This window comes from Rhincodon typus, chromosome 15, assembly GCF_021869965.1.
Source record: "Rhincodon typus isolate 14 chromosome 15, sRhiTyp1.1, whole genome shotgun sequence".
In the NCBI taxonomy this organism is placed as follows: domain Eukaryota; kingdom Metazoa; phylum Chordata; class Chondrichthyes; order Orectolobiformes; family Rhincodontidae; genus Rhincodon; species Rhincodon typus.
In genome coordinates, this window is record NC_063346.1 from 53,380,744 (window position 1) to 53,398,437 (window position 17,694).

At 38.8% G+C, this 17,694-nt stretch overlaps 1 protein-coding gene across 5 annotated transcripts in view; it reads left to right on the forward strand.

Moving 5' to 3' along the window:
- Nucleotides 1–17,694, forward strand: part of ndrg4 (NDRG family member 4) — a 156,300-nt gene that overhangs the window by 43,888 nt on the left and 94,718 nt on the right. For all 5 annotated transcript variants that reach the window (XM_048605742.1, XM_048605744.1, XM_048605743.1 and 2 more), the window contains one exon: nt 17,316–17,360. In XM_048605742.1, coding sequence (XP_048461699.1) covers nt 17,316–17,360 — 45 coding nt within the window. The remainder of the gene's footprint in view (nt 1–17,315; nt 17,361–17,694) is intronic.

A 17,694-nucleotide genomic window follows, 5' to 3' on the forward strand; every position in this document is an offset into this window, starting at 1 on the left:
TTTCGTTGCATTTGACTGGGCACTTCAGGTTATTGATTAATTTTCTTGATTTGGAAAAATATTACTATGATGTTGATCTACTGTACTCATTTTGTTACCATGTTGTATTCATAGTTAATTAAAATGTTGGTAAGTCTTTGTAATAGTAAAACTGAGTACTGCTGAAATTCTGGAACAAAAACAGAAGTTGCTGGAAAAGCTGAGCAGGTCTGGCAGTTCTGAGGAAGGGTCACTGGACCCGAAACGTTAATTGATTTTTTTTTTCTTCTTCACAGATGCTGTCAGACCTGCTGAGCTTTTCCAGCAACTTCTTCTGTTTTTGTTCCTGATTTATAGCATCCACAGTTCTTTCAGTTTTTACTGTTGAAATTCTGTTGTTTTCAATGTAAAATTCAGTTTTCCTTTACCAATATGGCATCTTCATAGAGATAAATTAAGATATTCCCCTTCTGCCAAGGTGGCTGAGGAATTTGCAAAGATCTGTATGTATGTAGAATTCTCTCAAAATGGTTTCACTCAATCAGAATTATTGATTTTTTTTTTTCATTGTATGAAAGACAGCTGCCCTGACTTCTTTTTGTGCCAATATTTTTCTGACTGAGATACTTGCTTGCCGCATTTGACAAAATGTGATCAGATTTATGCTCTTTCTCTTTATCCAACTTTTTATGTGGTAATAATTAAAATCAAGAAAAATGTCTTAGTTGCTGAATAAAACTTTGGATTTGTAATTTAAGCTGTCAAAATAATAAAAAATTCACTAACTTCACTCTTAGGGCATTGATACTTTGATACTTTGACTTGAAATAATGATTTTTACTTTGATTCTTTTGTTGTAATTAACTTTCTTTAATTCTCTATCTGAAGAATTATCTTATCTTGCTGTTGTCAACTTTGTCATTTGAGTAAATAGTTTAGAAATTTCTTGTGGTTAGAAGTCATAAATCTGCTTCTCAATCTGGTTTTCCAGGCAAAAACACTTTTTTTTTTGTTTCCTTCCCTCGAGGAATCGAATCTGCTTTGTGTATCAAGTAATCGGCCTTATTGTGGGTGCTCAGTTCAGATCTCTCCCCTTAGCTGCTGGGGGGATTTTACTGCTCTCATTGCTTTTATTCCCCTATTGTTGGCTGTAAAAGGCTTTGAGACTTAGTGTTCTGATAGTTTCTTTGGGTAGGGTTTTCAGCTCAAAGATGTTCAGCTGCTTAACTCCCTGGCTTTTCTCTGGCTGCTGGGTTGCCTCCTAACTGTATGGATACTTTCTTGATTTAATGAATTATTTTTTGAATTTGTCACTTTTCTTGGGGCTGTTTCTTGATCTTCAAAGAAACCATGCTTTTCTAAGCAGAGCATCCTATAGTTTTCACTATCTTTTATCATGTGGTTTGCCACTCTGAGTTTGGATTCTTCCAGGAGGAAAAAACCAGATGCTGAAAATCTGAAACAAAAACAGAAATTGCTGGAGAAAGTCAGCAGGTCTGGCAGCATCTGTTGAGAGCGATCAGAGTTAACATTTTGAGTCCAGTAACCGTTCTTCAGAACAACAGGTTCTGTTTTTGTTTTGGGTTCTTTACAGACCGGTTGAGGAAAGTGCAAAGTCCAGAACTGTCTTCTGACTTGGACTTCAAAATAACACTCAGTGCAATCTCTCTCTTATACACATTCTTGCATTCCCTCTCATACATTTCCCCCCCTCCCTCCGCTCTCCCTGCTTTAAATGTATTTCAGACACAATATAATCTTATTTCGGATCTTTAGCAGCACAATTTTCCCAATTTCAACGTAGCTCAATAGCTACTAGGACACCTGTTATGGCACGCTCTAACAGACACTGCTGTTCTTGGGTAGGATTGTTATGGTGCAGGTGGTGAGCTGGAGGAAACATTTTACGATTTTTCATTCTGGAACACTCTTCCATCTGCACCAGGTACCCTTGGATCTGGAATGAGATCCATTACTGTACCCTAAATACTCTGTTTGAAATCTCAAAAATATGTTTTATCTTACCAGATTGGCAGTGTTACGGACCAGACCAGACCCCTTCAAAATATTTTAAGAAGGTAGCCTAGACCCTAACTTTTTCTTATTTTTTAAAGGCTAATGTGAAGTGCCTCTTCCAGATGCACTGATCCAGCTACTCAATGTTAAGCAAAACACAATTTATTTAAATGCTATAGTTAAGATAAAATAAAAGAAAGAGGAATTTAGAATAACTTAACTCTATTGGAAAACTTAATAGAACAATAGATACAGTAACTATTACTAATTAACTGTTCCAATACAGTAACATCTCATAGAAACACACCCCTTGGAAAAAAGGAAATTTCAGAACCAGATTCTCGCATGTAGTTGTCCAATCTAAGAGGAAAAAAGCATAAAAGGAAAATTGAGAGAGTAGCAGCCAGGAGGCATTCACTGAAGCTTTCAACTCTGTTGAAACTCTAATAACTTCTGCTTAAAACTAAACCTGAAATCCAGAAATCCTGATCTGTGAGAGCTGGCCATATACATTCAGGTTGCTTAAAAAAAACTCAAGGCCTCACAGGCTGTTTATTCAAGTGCTCTTAACCAGCCAGCTCTATACCTTTGCCTTACAACCTCTCTTCAAACAAAACCAGGACAAAATAACTTCTTAAAGCCACAGCGTTGCCACAGCAGTTTTTCTATTTCCTATCCTACCATCAGATGATACCTCAGGGTGAGATGGCCAATGGGACTTTCTTGTGCTGTGGGTATATCAGCAGTTGTACTGATGGTTAAAACTAAATAGACCAATCTCTCTGATTATAAGACTTAGGCCCAACCTAATCAACTTCTCCTAAGAAAGTCCCTCTCCACTGAAACTTGTTCTGTACTAGCTTCGATGCCAATATACCTTTCTTTCGAAAAGGGCCCAAAACTGTTTACAGCATTTCAGATGTGGTCTGACTAGTGCCTTATATAGTTTTAGCAAGACTTCCCTACTTTATACTCTATTGTCTCTTTGAAATAAATACCAACATTCCATTTGCCTTCCCTATTGCTACTGAATCTGGATGCTAACCTTTTGAGTCACACATGAAGTCTCATAAATGCCTCTGTTCTTATAACTTTCTGTAGTCTTTCTGCTTTTAAATAATGTTTAGCTGCTCTATTCTTCCTAGCAAAATGCTTAACCGCACATTTTCCCACATTATGTTCTGCCTGCTAGGTTTTTGTGCACTCACTTAAATTGTCTATACCCTACTGTAGACTCATTTGTGTTATCCACAAACTTGGCTGAAGCATTTGCCCCATTCAAGTCATAAATATACATTGTAAATAATTGTGGCCCCCAGCACTGATCTCTGTTGCACTTGACTAGTTACAAGCTGTAATCCTGAAAATGCTGTTCCTTAACCCAAGTGTGTCTTCCTTTTGTAACTCAATCCTCTATTCATGTTAATGTACTACTCATGACACCACGAGTTCTTACGTTACTATGTAGCCTGATCCCTGGCCCTGCCACTTGTCTCCCCGTAGGTCACCCTCTTAATTCCACATATTTTCTGTTCTCCCACTCACCTCTCTCTCTCTCTCTCTCTCTCTCTCTCTTTTTGGAGAAGTTACTTCTTTCAGTCAACTGTAGTTAAAGCACCTTGTATCCCTTTGCACCGAATTTCCACTTTGAACCAAATTTCCAGTGATATAGTCAGTAATTTATTTGGGCTTTGTCTTGCTCTACTGAGGTCTTGTGCAGGCTGACAGTGCTGTTTATTCACCAATGATTAAGTTGTGTGTGGGCTCATTCCTGCTTCCACCTTGCATTGCTGAAGTTAACGTGTAAGCAGTTAGTGGAGTAAACCTTACAGCAAACCTCTTGACTTGTATTACCGAACTAGCTGCTGAGAACAATTCAGTTTAAATAGTTGGCTCTGTTCTCACAGCCAGTTACAAATTGTTCCAACTCCTCTGCCTAGTATCATTTGCACCTCTTGAAATGTTAACGTTTCCTTAGCAATCTTGTCAAAATAGAAAAAGTCTCAACTATTTCATAAGGATTTAGAGATATTTGGAAATTCGGGTATCGTTCTTAAAGATATATTTATCAATTAGGCAAAGGTTGCTAAGAAATGGAACATTTTCTGTTTCTTTCTTGTTGATCTGATTATTGACATCTGTTCAAGATATGCAGCCCTGCCAAAACCTCCCAGGCAGAATAGACAATAAAGCTCCACACTGTCCTACTGCACTATCTCAGTTTAGGATGTATGGTGAACTCGTTCTACCCTATTCAAGACAGCACCCCAGATCAGATATAGCATTGATCGATTGTAATTCAAGCTAATTGTTTTGTCAAGATTACAATGACCCCAATTTCAAAATAAAATCAACTGTTGCCTGAGTGTAATCTTTCCACTTCCCACGCCAGTTATCCGGATGACCATGTCAAATCATGTATTTGAATGTATAGCCACATTTATATGCTTTCATACTAATCAAAACACTCGGAGTCTGGTTCTGACAGCAGTTTGAAATCGTCAAAAAAGCCTTGTTCTGTCATTGTCTCACCAATGACTAAACTACAGTTAAGGGCTTCTGATGACCAAATATGTTGAATTCTCTGACCAAATCAGAGAGGGTTAAAATTCCTCCAAACTCCATCATAAACTGTTTATTCTGCTTTAAATTTCGTAAATACTTGTCCTTTCTGCCTTTAATACACTGTTGTCTTTGATTTTTGTCATTGTTCTATGGCTTCTACTTAGTCACTGACTAATGAGGCCTGCTTCAATGTCACTGCTGTAGCAGGAGTCACTGGTCAGTCTGTCCCTTTCGGATGTTGATTGAAGGAAGGACTGTGTCAGCAAAGTCTCTGGGTGACAAAGGCAGGAATATTTTCACTGGCTTTTATGGAGCACACACTATGCATGATTCAAACTGCGCTGCAGGAACTTCGCTCCAGAGTAGACTGTCTTTCTCAACTGCTCTTAATCACATCAACATCCAAGTTCCCAGCAATCCTAATAGATTTAAAATAAATTATTACGTGGTAGAGATGAAAAATTGACTGTTGACACTAACCCAGAATTTAACTGAGCTGCCTGGGTTTTGTGTTTGTAGTCTTCTGTTGCAAGAAGGAAATCAGAAAGGCCTTCGCAAATAAGGTTAAGGATAATTGAAAAGGATCCTACAAGTACATTAAGAGCAACTAGAGAGAGAGTAGGGCCTCTTAAAGATCAACTAGGTCATCTTTGTGTTGTGTCACAGGAGATAGGAGCGATATTAAATGAATATTTCACATCAGGTTTTACTGTCGAGAAAGAAATGGAGGCCAGAGAACTCCGGGAAATAAATTATTGATGTTTTGAAAATAGTTCACATTAAAGTAGAGGAAATGCTGGAGGTCTTAGAAAAGACAAAGATGGATAAATCGCCAGGACCTGATCAAGTCTATCCCAGGGCATTGTGGGAAGTTAGGGAGAAAATTATGGTGCCCCTACCAGAAATATTTGTATCACCTATAACCACGAGTGAGGTGCAGGAGGACTTAAGGGTGGTTCATGTTGTGCCTTCATTTAAGAAAGGCTCTAAAGGGAAGCCTGGGAACTATAGACCAATGAGTCTGACATAGGTGGTGGGTAAAGTCAATAAATGTGGAGCTGGAAAAACACAGTATTTCAGACAGCACCTGAGGAGCAGGGATGTCAACATTTCGGGCCAAAACCCTTTGTCAGGGCTGGGGAATGGGAGGGGAGCCCAGAAACAAATAGAAGGAGAGGTGTGGGGGTGGGATGGAGATAGGTGGATGCAGGTAGGGAGTTATTGTGGTTGGTCAGTGGATAGGTGAGTCAGAAGATGGGCAGATTGGGGTGGAGAGATTTTTGAAGCTGGTGAAATCTATATTCAGGCCCTTGGACTGTTAGCTCCCAAGGTGAAATATCAGGTGTTGTTCCTCCAGTTTATGTGACATTCTGAAGCAATCCTGCTAATACAGCCACATCTCCTTCCTCAGTGCCTGTCACCATACTGTAAAGTCTCTTCTGAGGATGCCCACCTGGAAGAGATTTTCCTTCTCCCTCTGAAGAGAGCTCAGTGAGTCTCTATCCCACAGCAACCCCCTGTTTATCTCCTCTGCCCTGAAGATCTTCAACCACATTCTGAAGCAATCCCACTACTACAGCCACATCTCCTTCCTCAGTGCCTGTCACCCCCAACCTGTCCATCTTCTGACTCACCTATCTGCTCCACCTTCCCACTGACCAACCACAACAATGCCCTACCTGCATCCACCTATCTCCATCCTACCCACCCTCACAGCCCCCCAGCCTCACCCCACCCCTTTTTGATCTTTTGATCTCTCTGCTCATAAATTCTGTGTTCGGTGTGCATCTCTCTTGCTTCACCTGAAGAAGGGGTTACCCTCCGAAAGTTTGTGATTTCAAATAAACCTGCTGGACTATAACCCAGTGTGGTGTGACTTCTGACTTTGTCCATCCCAGAACAACACTTGCACCTCCACATCTTTCAAATGTTGTAACTTTACCTGCATCCACCACATCTTATGGCAGTTCATTCCACACACTAACTATTCACTTGTGTAAAAAAAAAAAGTTGCCCCTTGTCCTCTTTAAACCTTTCTCCTCTCAACTTAAAATATGCCCCCTAGTTTTGAACTCACCCCATCTTGGGGAAAGGATCTTTGCTATTCACCTTATTTAATCCACTCACAATTTTATAAATCTCTATAAGGTCACCCCTCAACCTCCTTCACTCCAGTGAAAAACGTCCCAGCCTACCCAGCCTATATTTATTACTCAAAATCACATTCCTTGGTAAGTCTTGTCTGAACCCTCTCCAGTTTGACAATAGCCTTCCTATAGCAGGGCGACCAGAACTGCACACACTACCCCAGAAGAGGCCTCAATGTCCTGTACAAATAGTTCTCCTATAAAACGATAGTTATGTTCTCATGTGCTGCACTGTAGAAAATCACCATAGAAAATTGCGTTATAGGGAAATTGTTATAGAAAATCGCTATACCTGTACAACAGAAAGTTCGTGTTATCCAATTAGCGTCCACTATTCATCAATCGCGTTACAGCCAATTCGTGTTAATGAAACACGAGTTACACCTGTATAATCACAACATGACCTCTCAACTCCTATACTCAAATGTCTTAGCAATGAAGGCATGCGTGCCAAATGTCTTCTTAACCACCCTGTCTACCTGTGACACAGATTTCAAAGAATTATGTACCTGAACACCTAGGTCTGTCTATTCTACAAAACTATCCATTGGGCCCTATCATTAATTGTGTAAGTCTTGAACAAAAATACAGATTGCTGGAAAAGCAAGGCAGGTCTGGCAGTATCAGTGGAGAGAAATCCGAGTTAATGTTTCGGGTCGAGTGACCTTTCATCAGAACAGATGGTGGCTAGGGAAATGTCGGTTTATGTGCGGAAGATAGTGCTGGGGGAGGGGGTAAGGAATAAATGAAAGGTGGGGTTAGAGCCCAAAAGAGAGAAGAGCAGTTAGACAAAGGACAGGATAATGATCTGGCTAGGACGGTAAAAGATGTTAATGTGACTTTCGGTGACTAACAATGGGTGGTATGGAATAACAGGCTATGTGATAACGTGGCCCGGTTGTGGGGATTGGAGTAAGGACATGGGAGAGCTCAAGCCCTAAAGTTATTGAACTTGATATTGAATCCGGAAGGTTGCAGGATTCCCAGATAGAAAATGAGCTCCGCTTCGCTGGAGCACTGCAGCAAGCCTGACACAGAGATGTTGGCCAGGGAACAGGGTGGTGTTTTGAAGTGGCAGGTAACTGGAAGTTCAGGAACAAAAACCAAAGTTGCGGAAAAACTCAGCAGGTCTGGCAGCAGCTGTGAAGAAAAAAAATCAGAGTTACCGTTTTGGGTCTGGTGACCCTTCCTTAGAAGAGGTCAGAATGGAAGTTCAGGATCTTTGTTGCAAACAGAATGCAAGTGTACTGCAAAGCGGTTAATCAGTCTACACTTCATTTCCCTAACGTAGAGGTGACCACATTGAAGCAGCGAATACAGTAGACTAGGTTGTGTAGAGTGCTGCTTCACCTGGAAGGCATGTTTGGGCCCTTGGATACTGAGGAGAAAGGAAGTGAATGGTTAAGTGTTATACCTTCTGCAGTTGTAGCGCAAGGTGCTGTGAGGCCGTGCGAGGTGGTTGTGAGTGAAAGAGGAGTGGACCAGGGTATCGCAAAGGGAAAAGTCTCTGTGGAAGGCTGTCAAGGGAAGGGAGGGGAATATGTCTCACTATAAGTCCTGCCCTTGTTTGTTGTACCAAAATGCAATACCTCGCATTTATCCAAATTAAATTCCATCTGCCATTCCTTATCCCATTGACCCAATTAATCAAGATCTCTTTAATCTTAGATAGCCTTCATCACTGTCCACTATACCGCCAATTTTGGTATCATCCATAAACCTGCTAACCATGCCTTCCAATATTCTCATCCAAATCATGTCCTGTGATTTCTAAAATTTAAAAGACATTTGGATAAGTGCATGAATAGGAAAGATTTGGAGGGATATGGGCCAAATGGAGGCAGATGGGACTATTTTAGTTTGGGAACTTGGTCAGCGTGGACTAATTGGACCGAAGGCTCAGTTTCCATGTTGTATGACTATGACACTATAGAGGTCCAGGAACAACAAGGAGTAAGTCAGCTACTAACTTGAAAGTAGATGAGGCAATAATTTAACTCACTTTGCTCCACACATTAAACCCTTGGATTGTGTAATGCTATCACACCTCAAATGATCAACATAGTCACCTTTGCTGCCCAAGACAAACAGTAAAATGCATGGATAAACCTGACAGCAAAAGTCTGGTTTTCTTTCTTAAATTAGAATATTAAAAATAGTAATTGGCCATTGAGTCCCTTGAATCTGTTCTGCTATTCATTTAGATCATGACTAATCAGCATTTCAAATGTCTCAACCCAGCTTTTCCTCCTACCTCTTACCAAACAAAAATCTATTTTGATATGAAAACTCCATTCACATGCTCTGATGGAAGTGCTCACATTTCTACGACCTTTTTTTGAAAAGTTTTTTTTGTTTGTGTGGTGATCCCTTTAACAGCTAGGGGTCACAACAGAAAAAAGGTCTACAGGGTGGGGTAGATTGTAGGTGTGGTCCTGGTCTGAATCAGAATTTTAGTTTCTAAGAGGCCGATGGTCTGTTCCACTATGGCCATGGCACAAATGAGAACTACGTTGTAACTTTTGTTGTGTGTCCATATGATTGTCTCTTAAATGTGTCATAAGTCATTTTTGGAGTGCAAAAATCATCCTTTGCAAATGCATGAGATGCATAGTTGTCCCTGTGCATAGAGTGACTTGGCAGAAACATGCAGTTGCATCTGAGTTTAAAAGCAGTGTTGAAGGCCTGAAGTGGTGGCTAAATTGGTCCAAAAGCAGGCATGATGATGTGGTGAGACTGGTGAGTTGTGTGGATGAAGTCTTGAGGAAAGTGACCGTTGAGCTTACAGTTGCATGATTCCTAGCACAGACATTTTGTGAACTGTATTTGCCAGGTGCTCAGTATGTTTTGCATCTTCTGACTGGGAAGAGTAGAATTGGAAGTGCAATGTAAATAAGATGGGTTGGCTGTTTAGTAATATGCAAGTGTATGGAGCTAAAGTAGCCATTATTCAAGGAGAAGATTCTAAAATTAACTTTTAATGCTTTAGGGAAAAAAAAATCATGTAAGTTTTTGTGACAGAGAATCTGATTTTTTTTGGGTATTCTTACTCTATTTTGACGCCTTACTCACCATTAATCTTGCCACAGGGAGGAGAAATTTCTAACCTGAAGTATCTATGTAGTTCATTGTACTTTTCATTTCTTTAACATAACAGAGTATTTAATAAAGTAGCTGTTAACATTCATGATAGAATTAAATTGAATACCATTGAATGTAGTAACATTCTTTGTTTAAGCCACAAAGTTTTTTTGTAGCTTCATTCTTTTATAGTAAATAACTAGGCTTTGTAATTTCCAAATAAATAAGACTGAGCAGCTCCTTACCAAGGTTGTAACACTCAAGTCAAAAGAGCTTCTTTATTTTTCTCCAAGATGACCTAGTTTAATTTTTAATATTATGATCTCTTGATCCTGATTTTTCCCCTACCAGAGGAACTAGTATCCTCATATCCACCCTACTAAATCTATTTAACATATTAGTTGTCCAGTATTCTCCCTTTGTGACTTGCAGTATGGAGGCATCTAATATAATTGACATCATTATGATTCATCAAATATATAACAGCTGAAGTCCTGGCTTTCTTAGAACTTGGGAGGGCATGGTCCTTGCCAACAAAGAGGCCTGAAACAATGGAGAAGTATACAAGCTTTTCATAATCATTTAACAAGATGTCTCTTTGGAGATAATGACTACAATAAAGAGTAATCAATTGGGATGTAATAAAATACTGATACAAAGTTTGTTTTAGAAATGGGTAGCAAAATAGTTAAAGCTAATTTTAAACTTGTGTGTAACACGATTCTGAAGTGGAGCCAAATTAAACTTGCAAAGTTTTAATCTGTTTCTCACTCCATACTTAGTGAAGATTATTTTCAGCATACTTGTTTTTATTTCAGATCTCCTGCATCAAAGTATTTTGTTTTAACTAAAGTTAACCTAAAATGAGCTGGATGACAGCATTGAAAGAAAAATCTTCAAGTTAATTCTGAAATTGAAGGTAGAGCAACAATGCCACCAAGGCCCAATTTTCATGGAGTCAGGTTTTTAAAAATTCATTCACAGGATGTGGGTGTTGCTGGGTGGGCCTGCATTTAGTGTGCATTGGGCAGTTGAATCAACCACATTGTTGTAGATCTGGAGTCATGTGGGCCAGCTGTTTAAAGGACATTAGTGAACCACACTGTTGATTTACAGAAATAAAACAGTGGCCTCATGGTCATCTGTTGGTCATTAGACTCTTAATTGCAGATTTTTATTGAATTCAAATTCCATTATCTGCCATGGTGCAGTTCAAACCTGGGTCTCCCGAACATTACCTGGGTCTTTAGACTATTAATCCAATGCCAAATACTGCTATTGTCTCCCCTATATATAAAATAGTCCAGTACTCAGTTCAGACTGCTTCTGTTGATACATTTGGCAAATTTTGTCATTATGAATACTTGGCTAAACTCCAAAAATAGCTACTGTGCTCAATGAATGAATGATTGATTGATTGTCACATATATATCCAGGGAGATACAGTGAAAAGTGTTCTATTGCCACAATCCAGTGTCATTTTCAGGTACAAAAGAATAAAAAGAAAGTACTTAAATAGAGTTCATCTTCATTAGCCGGGTCTCAAATATGCAAGGTCCCTGCTCTGGGTACTGACGCCACTGCTTAGTCAGCAGACAGCATTGACCAAGCTTGCAGCGAATAGCTTTGTGTGATTGGCATCTTTATTACCTTGTAGTAACTTCATTTAAAACTTTTTCAAAGGCTGCATGTCTGTTTACACAAGGTTAAGAGGTGCGAAGTGCGCTAAAGTGTTTTTTGTCTTTGATACTATGGATGTGTGTGATTGACATAAACTGTTCATATTACGATTCTTAAGTTGTCAAAGGAAATTCTCAAAGACTCTGCTTACTGTGTCAGTTTCAAAAGCATTTCAAATGCTTGCTATATTTATCAATGGCTCATTGGTTCTGAATATAGTGTTTACTGGAACAGTGTACATTTCATGGATAGGGGAATGGAAGCTATGAGGAAGACTGGAGGGGGTATGAAGGGTGAGGGCTGGAGGTCCTAACAGGCATGAATTCAACTGGCCTACAGTCCCAATGTATGGGGGTGTCTCTCTATCTACTGACATCACCAACTGCTTGCTTCTGTTGCCACTTTGGGACTGTCTCCATTCCCTGATGAAAATAGGCCAAGCAGGCTCTTCCATGACAGCGATGGAATCGTGGGGCCGGGCAAATTCTGGCCAATGATTACAATCTTCTTGATGAGAATTCTGCCTCAAATGTATACGTTAAATGCAAATAATTAGAATGGGGATAACATTTTGAAGTATGTGCTCATTGTATCGCTGACCCAGTGTAAAAGAGAAATTAGAAGTTTATTGCGTTGAAACATTGAGATTGCATGGCCTATAGAGACCATGAAAAAGACAAGCCCTTGGGTTCTGTTAATAAATGGATAGGATACAAAGCAGGGTGATATTCCTGAGATAACCAGGTGTAGAGCTGGATGAACACAGCAGGCCAAACAGCATCAGGGGAGCAGGAAGGCTGACGGAATACATTATATGGAGGATGTTGTTCTTGAAAGTATGTAGTTAGAGCTGCCAAGGTCAGGTTCCTTGGGATAGGAGATAAAACAAAAGATGCTGTCTATGTCCTTGCTGGAAAAAGACCAAAGAAGTTTTGAAGTGATCTTCAATTTTTAAAAGAACATTTATGAAAGTAAATGATGAATTGTTCTGACAAAACTTGAGGGCAACTTTTAAAATGCAAAGGGTATTATCTATAAAGACTATAAATTAGGGAACATAATGAAGCAAATAGGTAGCAAAAGACTGAGTAAATATTAACAAACTTGCTTCTGATTTAAATTGGCGTTATTTAAATTTCTGAACAGTATTAGGAATGCAGAAAAAAATCAATTAGAAGGATATGATAAGAGAATTGCAATGTGAGATTTGATATCACTTCAGAAAGAGTTGGTATGTTAACCTATTCCTCTTTCTTGCTCACTAGCCTCACAGCTCATTTGTTAATGTTGCTCCTGGAAATTTTAACCTGAATTTTTCTTTCTGAATTATGTTATCTTTTCCAGCTGGTGTAATTGCTTTTTTCACATTACTTTGTGACATATGGTCCTATCATATATTCTACGGGTCCAAGTTCAAAAAATTACAAGATCTTGAGATTTCTCAATGATTTGATATGGAGAATCCATTCACTTATCAGTTATTTAAACTGATTCTTTGTCTAGCTTTTCAACTGATCCCTTTAAGGGCTTAACTGGGCCAGAGCACTCTGTTGCTAATAACTAAGATATTCCCATAGACCATTTGAATGTTTTCTTGTCTGCTTTCAATAGCTCTCAGGATTTCTATCTCTGAATTTATCCTTAACTCTTGAGTCACACAGTGCATTTGCTTCTTTAATAGATCTGAAGTATATCCGTTTAAACTTTAGGTTTTCACCTCTAGTTTTAGCCTTCATATAAATACTGATGCTGCTTTCCTAACTTGGTTTTATTTTAACATTCCCTTTAAAAAAAAAGTCGACGGATTTCTTTCAGCTTAGCTCAGTTGCATGCAGCCTATGAATCATGTTGTTACAGGTTGAAACACCTTTCAAAGCTTAAACGTATCATCAAGGCTGATGTTCCAGTGCTACAGTGAAGGAATGTTCCATTGACATTCTCTGTACCTGAGATGGTGTCATGTGTTGGTCACATTGTTACACTATAAATAATCTGTAACTGAAGATGCTGTACCTAGGTACCTTTGTACCTAAGATGGCAGTATAAGTGGTGAGTTATAAACTTTTCACTGTACTCATTTGAGTACATGTGACAAAGCTAATTCAGTTCATTCTTTGGATGAGATGTTAAATTGAAACATTTTTTTACTGTTCGGAGGGATGTGAGAGACTTCACGTTGTGATGTAAAAAATAAGTTCCACCAATTTATACTGGCCAACACCATTGAAAACAGAATAACTGATCATCTGCTTTCTGCAATTTTGTGAAATTTATGCACAAAATCATATTTAACACATTTAGTGAAGCATTTGAATGCGAATACTTTAGGAAGTTCTGGTGAGGTACTTTGTATATTTGAAAGTTCTGTTCAGTTTTGTGTAGAGCATATGCCAGACTCAAGTGACTAGAAATCCATCTTAAGTGTTGGCTTAAAATGTTTGATATGTCTTGGATGCTCGTTATACCTTGTGCCTGCTATTTTGTTCCATTTTGCTTTCAGTGGAATTAAACATCAGTTGCTTTGTATGATAGCCAGTTAATTCAATACTGCTTGTTTTACATCACAGCTCAAGAAGAATGTTTATCCCTTGACATGCTTGTGAGATGATAAAACATTTGCTGTTTTTTTTTCTGATTAGCTCAAATTTAATCAGAAAAGGGGTTACTACTATCGAGTTACTTCAGTCTCTTAACTTTACTTCCACACACTTCTGTCACATTCTCCAACCTATGACAGAAAATGCTACAGAAAATTCACTAGTACTCTTCTAAAATATTGAATGTTACTTCTGTGTTTTCTAAAGTTTCCTTTTATGGGAAATCATATGGAGAGACTGGATAGGCTGGCACTTTTTTTGCCCCTGGAATGTAGGAGGTTGAGGGGTGACCTTAGAAATTCATAAAATCATGTGGGACATGGATAAGGTGAATGGTAGGTGCCTTTTTAAGGTGGCTGAGTTCAAAACTAGAGGGCATAAGTTTAAGGTGAGATGAGAAAGGTTTGAAAGGGACCTGAGAATAAACTTTTTCCACACAGAGGATGGTGCATGTGAGGAATAAACTGCCAGAGGAAGTGGTAGATGCAGGTACAGTTGCAACATTTAAAAGATATTTGGACAGACACGTGAATAGGAAAGGTTTAGAGGGATATAGGCCAAATCAAGGCAAATGGGACTGGTTTAATTTGGTAAACCTGATTGGGATAGCCAAGTCAAACCAAAGGATCTGTTTCTGTGCTGCAGTGACTGTATGACTTTTCTTGTTGTTCTGGCTGTACTTTTGAAATTAGTGCACTGTATTTCAGTTTTTGGTCTTCATTAATGTACAAAATCCAGCTACAGAATGATCAGAAGTACATACTTCTATGTTACTAATCAATGGTTCTAAATGTAAAACTTCCAGTAGAAAATGCTGGAAATACTCAGAAGGCCTGGCAGCATCCATGGGGCGAAACAAATTTAATATTTTGGGTGGTGACTTTTTGTTTTTCCAACATCTGCAGTATTTTGATTCTGTACAACATGTTAGACCTGTTGCAGAATCTAAGAAAACATTTATTATCTCATCTCTCAGAATCATGCCTAACCACGATTTACAATGAATTGTCTAGAGCTGCAGTTGACTTGGTATCGGTAAACAAGACATCAATACGTGCATGGCAATGTGATATTGATCATAGGGTCATGATTATTAATCAATGAGATGCAAAGATTAGGGGGGTGAAATTTCAATGCTGTGCATCTTTCCCTGCCTTTAAGCAACCTGATTGACAGAGCTGGCTTCCTGTTGGGCGGAAAGCACTTTAATGAAATCAGCAGTAGAAGAGCAAGTAAAGAATCTGCTACTGTTTAGTGGGAGTGTTGGAAATCTTTAGGATCTGAAAAGTGGATCTGCTGCCCAATTCACTATTCCTAAGCATGGAGTGTATTCGCGAAGATTCCAGATGGAGTTTTAATGGCAAGGATGAAAGTAATTTGGCAGGGTGGGTTGAAGTATTCTTGTTCCTCCTGACTTCTGATAGTGCCTGTACTATACTTGGAAGTGGACGTTTTGTAGTGATTTTGAGATTTTAAAAAAATGTTTACACCTTGCCTGACCCCAGGCCACGCGTTTGTGGTTAAAATTATCTCCTAGTTCTTTGCTTCATTGATGTGTAAAAAACAGTTACTAGTTACCTTGCAAGTCTTTCTCCCTGTTGTTTATCTATAATCTGAACAGTGTAGCCTTCAGTTATAGAGGTCACCCTGGATTTTGTGCAGAACCGTATCGTTCATTGCAGTGACATTGTCCACAGTTTTAGTAGGAGGATTCATAGATAGAATTGGTATGTAAAGATTCTCTGCCTATAATATTCTTATGTGACAAGGAACAAGGTTATAAAATCAAAATCAAAACAGTCAAGCCATGTATTGAGCAAAGAAGATGACTAATCAGGTTCACTATATGTAAAGTCAGAAATCAGCAGCTAGAAGATCCAAGAAACTGTGTGGTGTGAGAAAGCTGATATAAAAATACAACCAATTTTTAAAGCTTTTATTTATTGGCTCCATTGCAATGGAATATTTTTGAATTGTTCAAATCTATTCTTAAAAAGATGTGCGTCGGAAGTGTTTAATATGCGTCAAAATTTAAGTGTCAATGACACAGAAAAACTTAGCATGCTTTTCTAATGAGAAGCACGGAATCATACCATATAGAGGAAATCCATTTGACTATTTGTGCCTGTGCCTGTCCTGGTCTCCTGCTCTTCTTCCTTTATAGCCCTGCATTTTTTTAAGTATATATCCAATTAGATTTGAAAATCATTAAAATTTCAGGCAGTGAATCCAGATGACAACAATGTATTTTATAAAACATTAAATTATCTTTATTTCAGCAATGTATTTTATCTTTTGTCAATATCTTAAATTTTTAATCTTTAATCAACCTCCTGCCCATGGGCAGCACAGTGACAAAGTGGTTAGCACTGCTGCCCCATATAGTAACTGTTTTGTGTGCAGTTAGTACATTCTCCCTGTGTCTGTGTAGGTGTAGGTTTCTGCTGGGTGCTCAAGTTCCCTCCCACTCTCCAAAGATGTACAGGTTAGGCGGATTGCCCATGCTAAATTGCTGCATAGTGTTCAGGGATGCGCAGGCTAGGTGGGTTGGCTATGGTAAATGCAGGGTCACGGGGTTGGGGTGGGATTCTGGGTGGGATGCTCTTTGGGGGTGGGTCGGTGCAGATTCGACAGGCCAGATGGTCTCTTTCCAAACTGTAGGGACTCTATGATTCACTGGAAACAGTTTCTCCTAGTTACTTTTACTTTTTCAAAATTCTTCATAAGTTTGAAAATCTCTTAAATTTTCCCCCTTTGAATCTTCTCTAGTCTATTTGGATAGCAGTCAAAAAATGTTGCACTGTCCACTTATTCTAGTGATATAATTTGAACCAATCAAAAAAGATTTTTTTCTTGATCCACTTGCTTTCTGCCTTACCACAACCATGATCCACTGAGCATCATCACACACTGTCACTCTTCATTTATGAATTTAGCTTGACATTAAGATGCAATTTGATTGGGATAATGTCATAACAAAGAAAGGAGAAGAAAATAAATGTTGGAGATAAGAAAAACACAAAACAGTATTGTTTTAAAAATGCATAAATGGTTGCTTCTCTCTATTAAGATGGTTGCTGTGCTAATAGTTGAGAAACTAGGAATAAAACTTGCCTTGAATCCACTTGATTCTGTGGTTAGGCTGCATCTGTAATTTTGTCCTGTTTACTATTAAAATCTAAAATATAATAGCATGGCTAATGAAGATCTTCCATTGTTGCTCCATGTGACATTCTCTTTCTCTTTGCAGGATACTTGTGATATGTTCTTGCCTCCCATGGACTCCGACTGGCAGGTACTGCATGCTGACTATTTTTGACATTGTATCACTTGAAGAACAGTCATGAGTTCTTTGGCATCAGGATATTTTATGGAGACAGAATGTGTGTCTGTTGCCATGTGAACCACCTCAAGAATGCTTTATCGTCTTCCTACTGTTTTTCAATTTAAAATGTATTTAACGTATCTTCTCCCACTGGTTCTGCTTGTTCTGTCAGCAATACACCACAGTTGAAGCAGGCAGTGCCTCATCTCTGCTGTGGTAAGAAAACCAGTTGCCAATGCCACTACTTATATGAGCAATTCTTAGATCCACACTGAGTAAACATGCCTCCTGATTCTCTCATCAC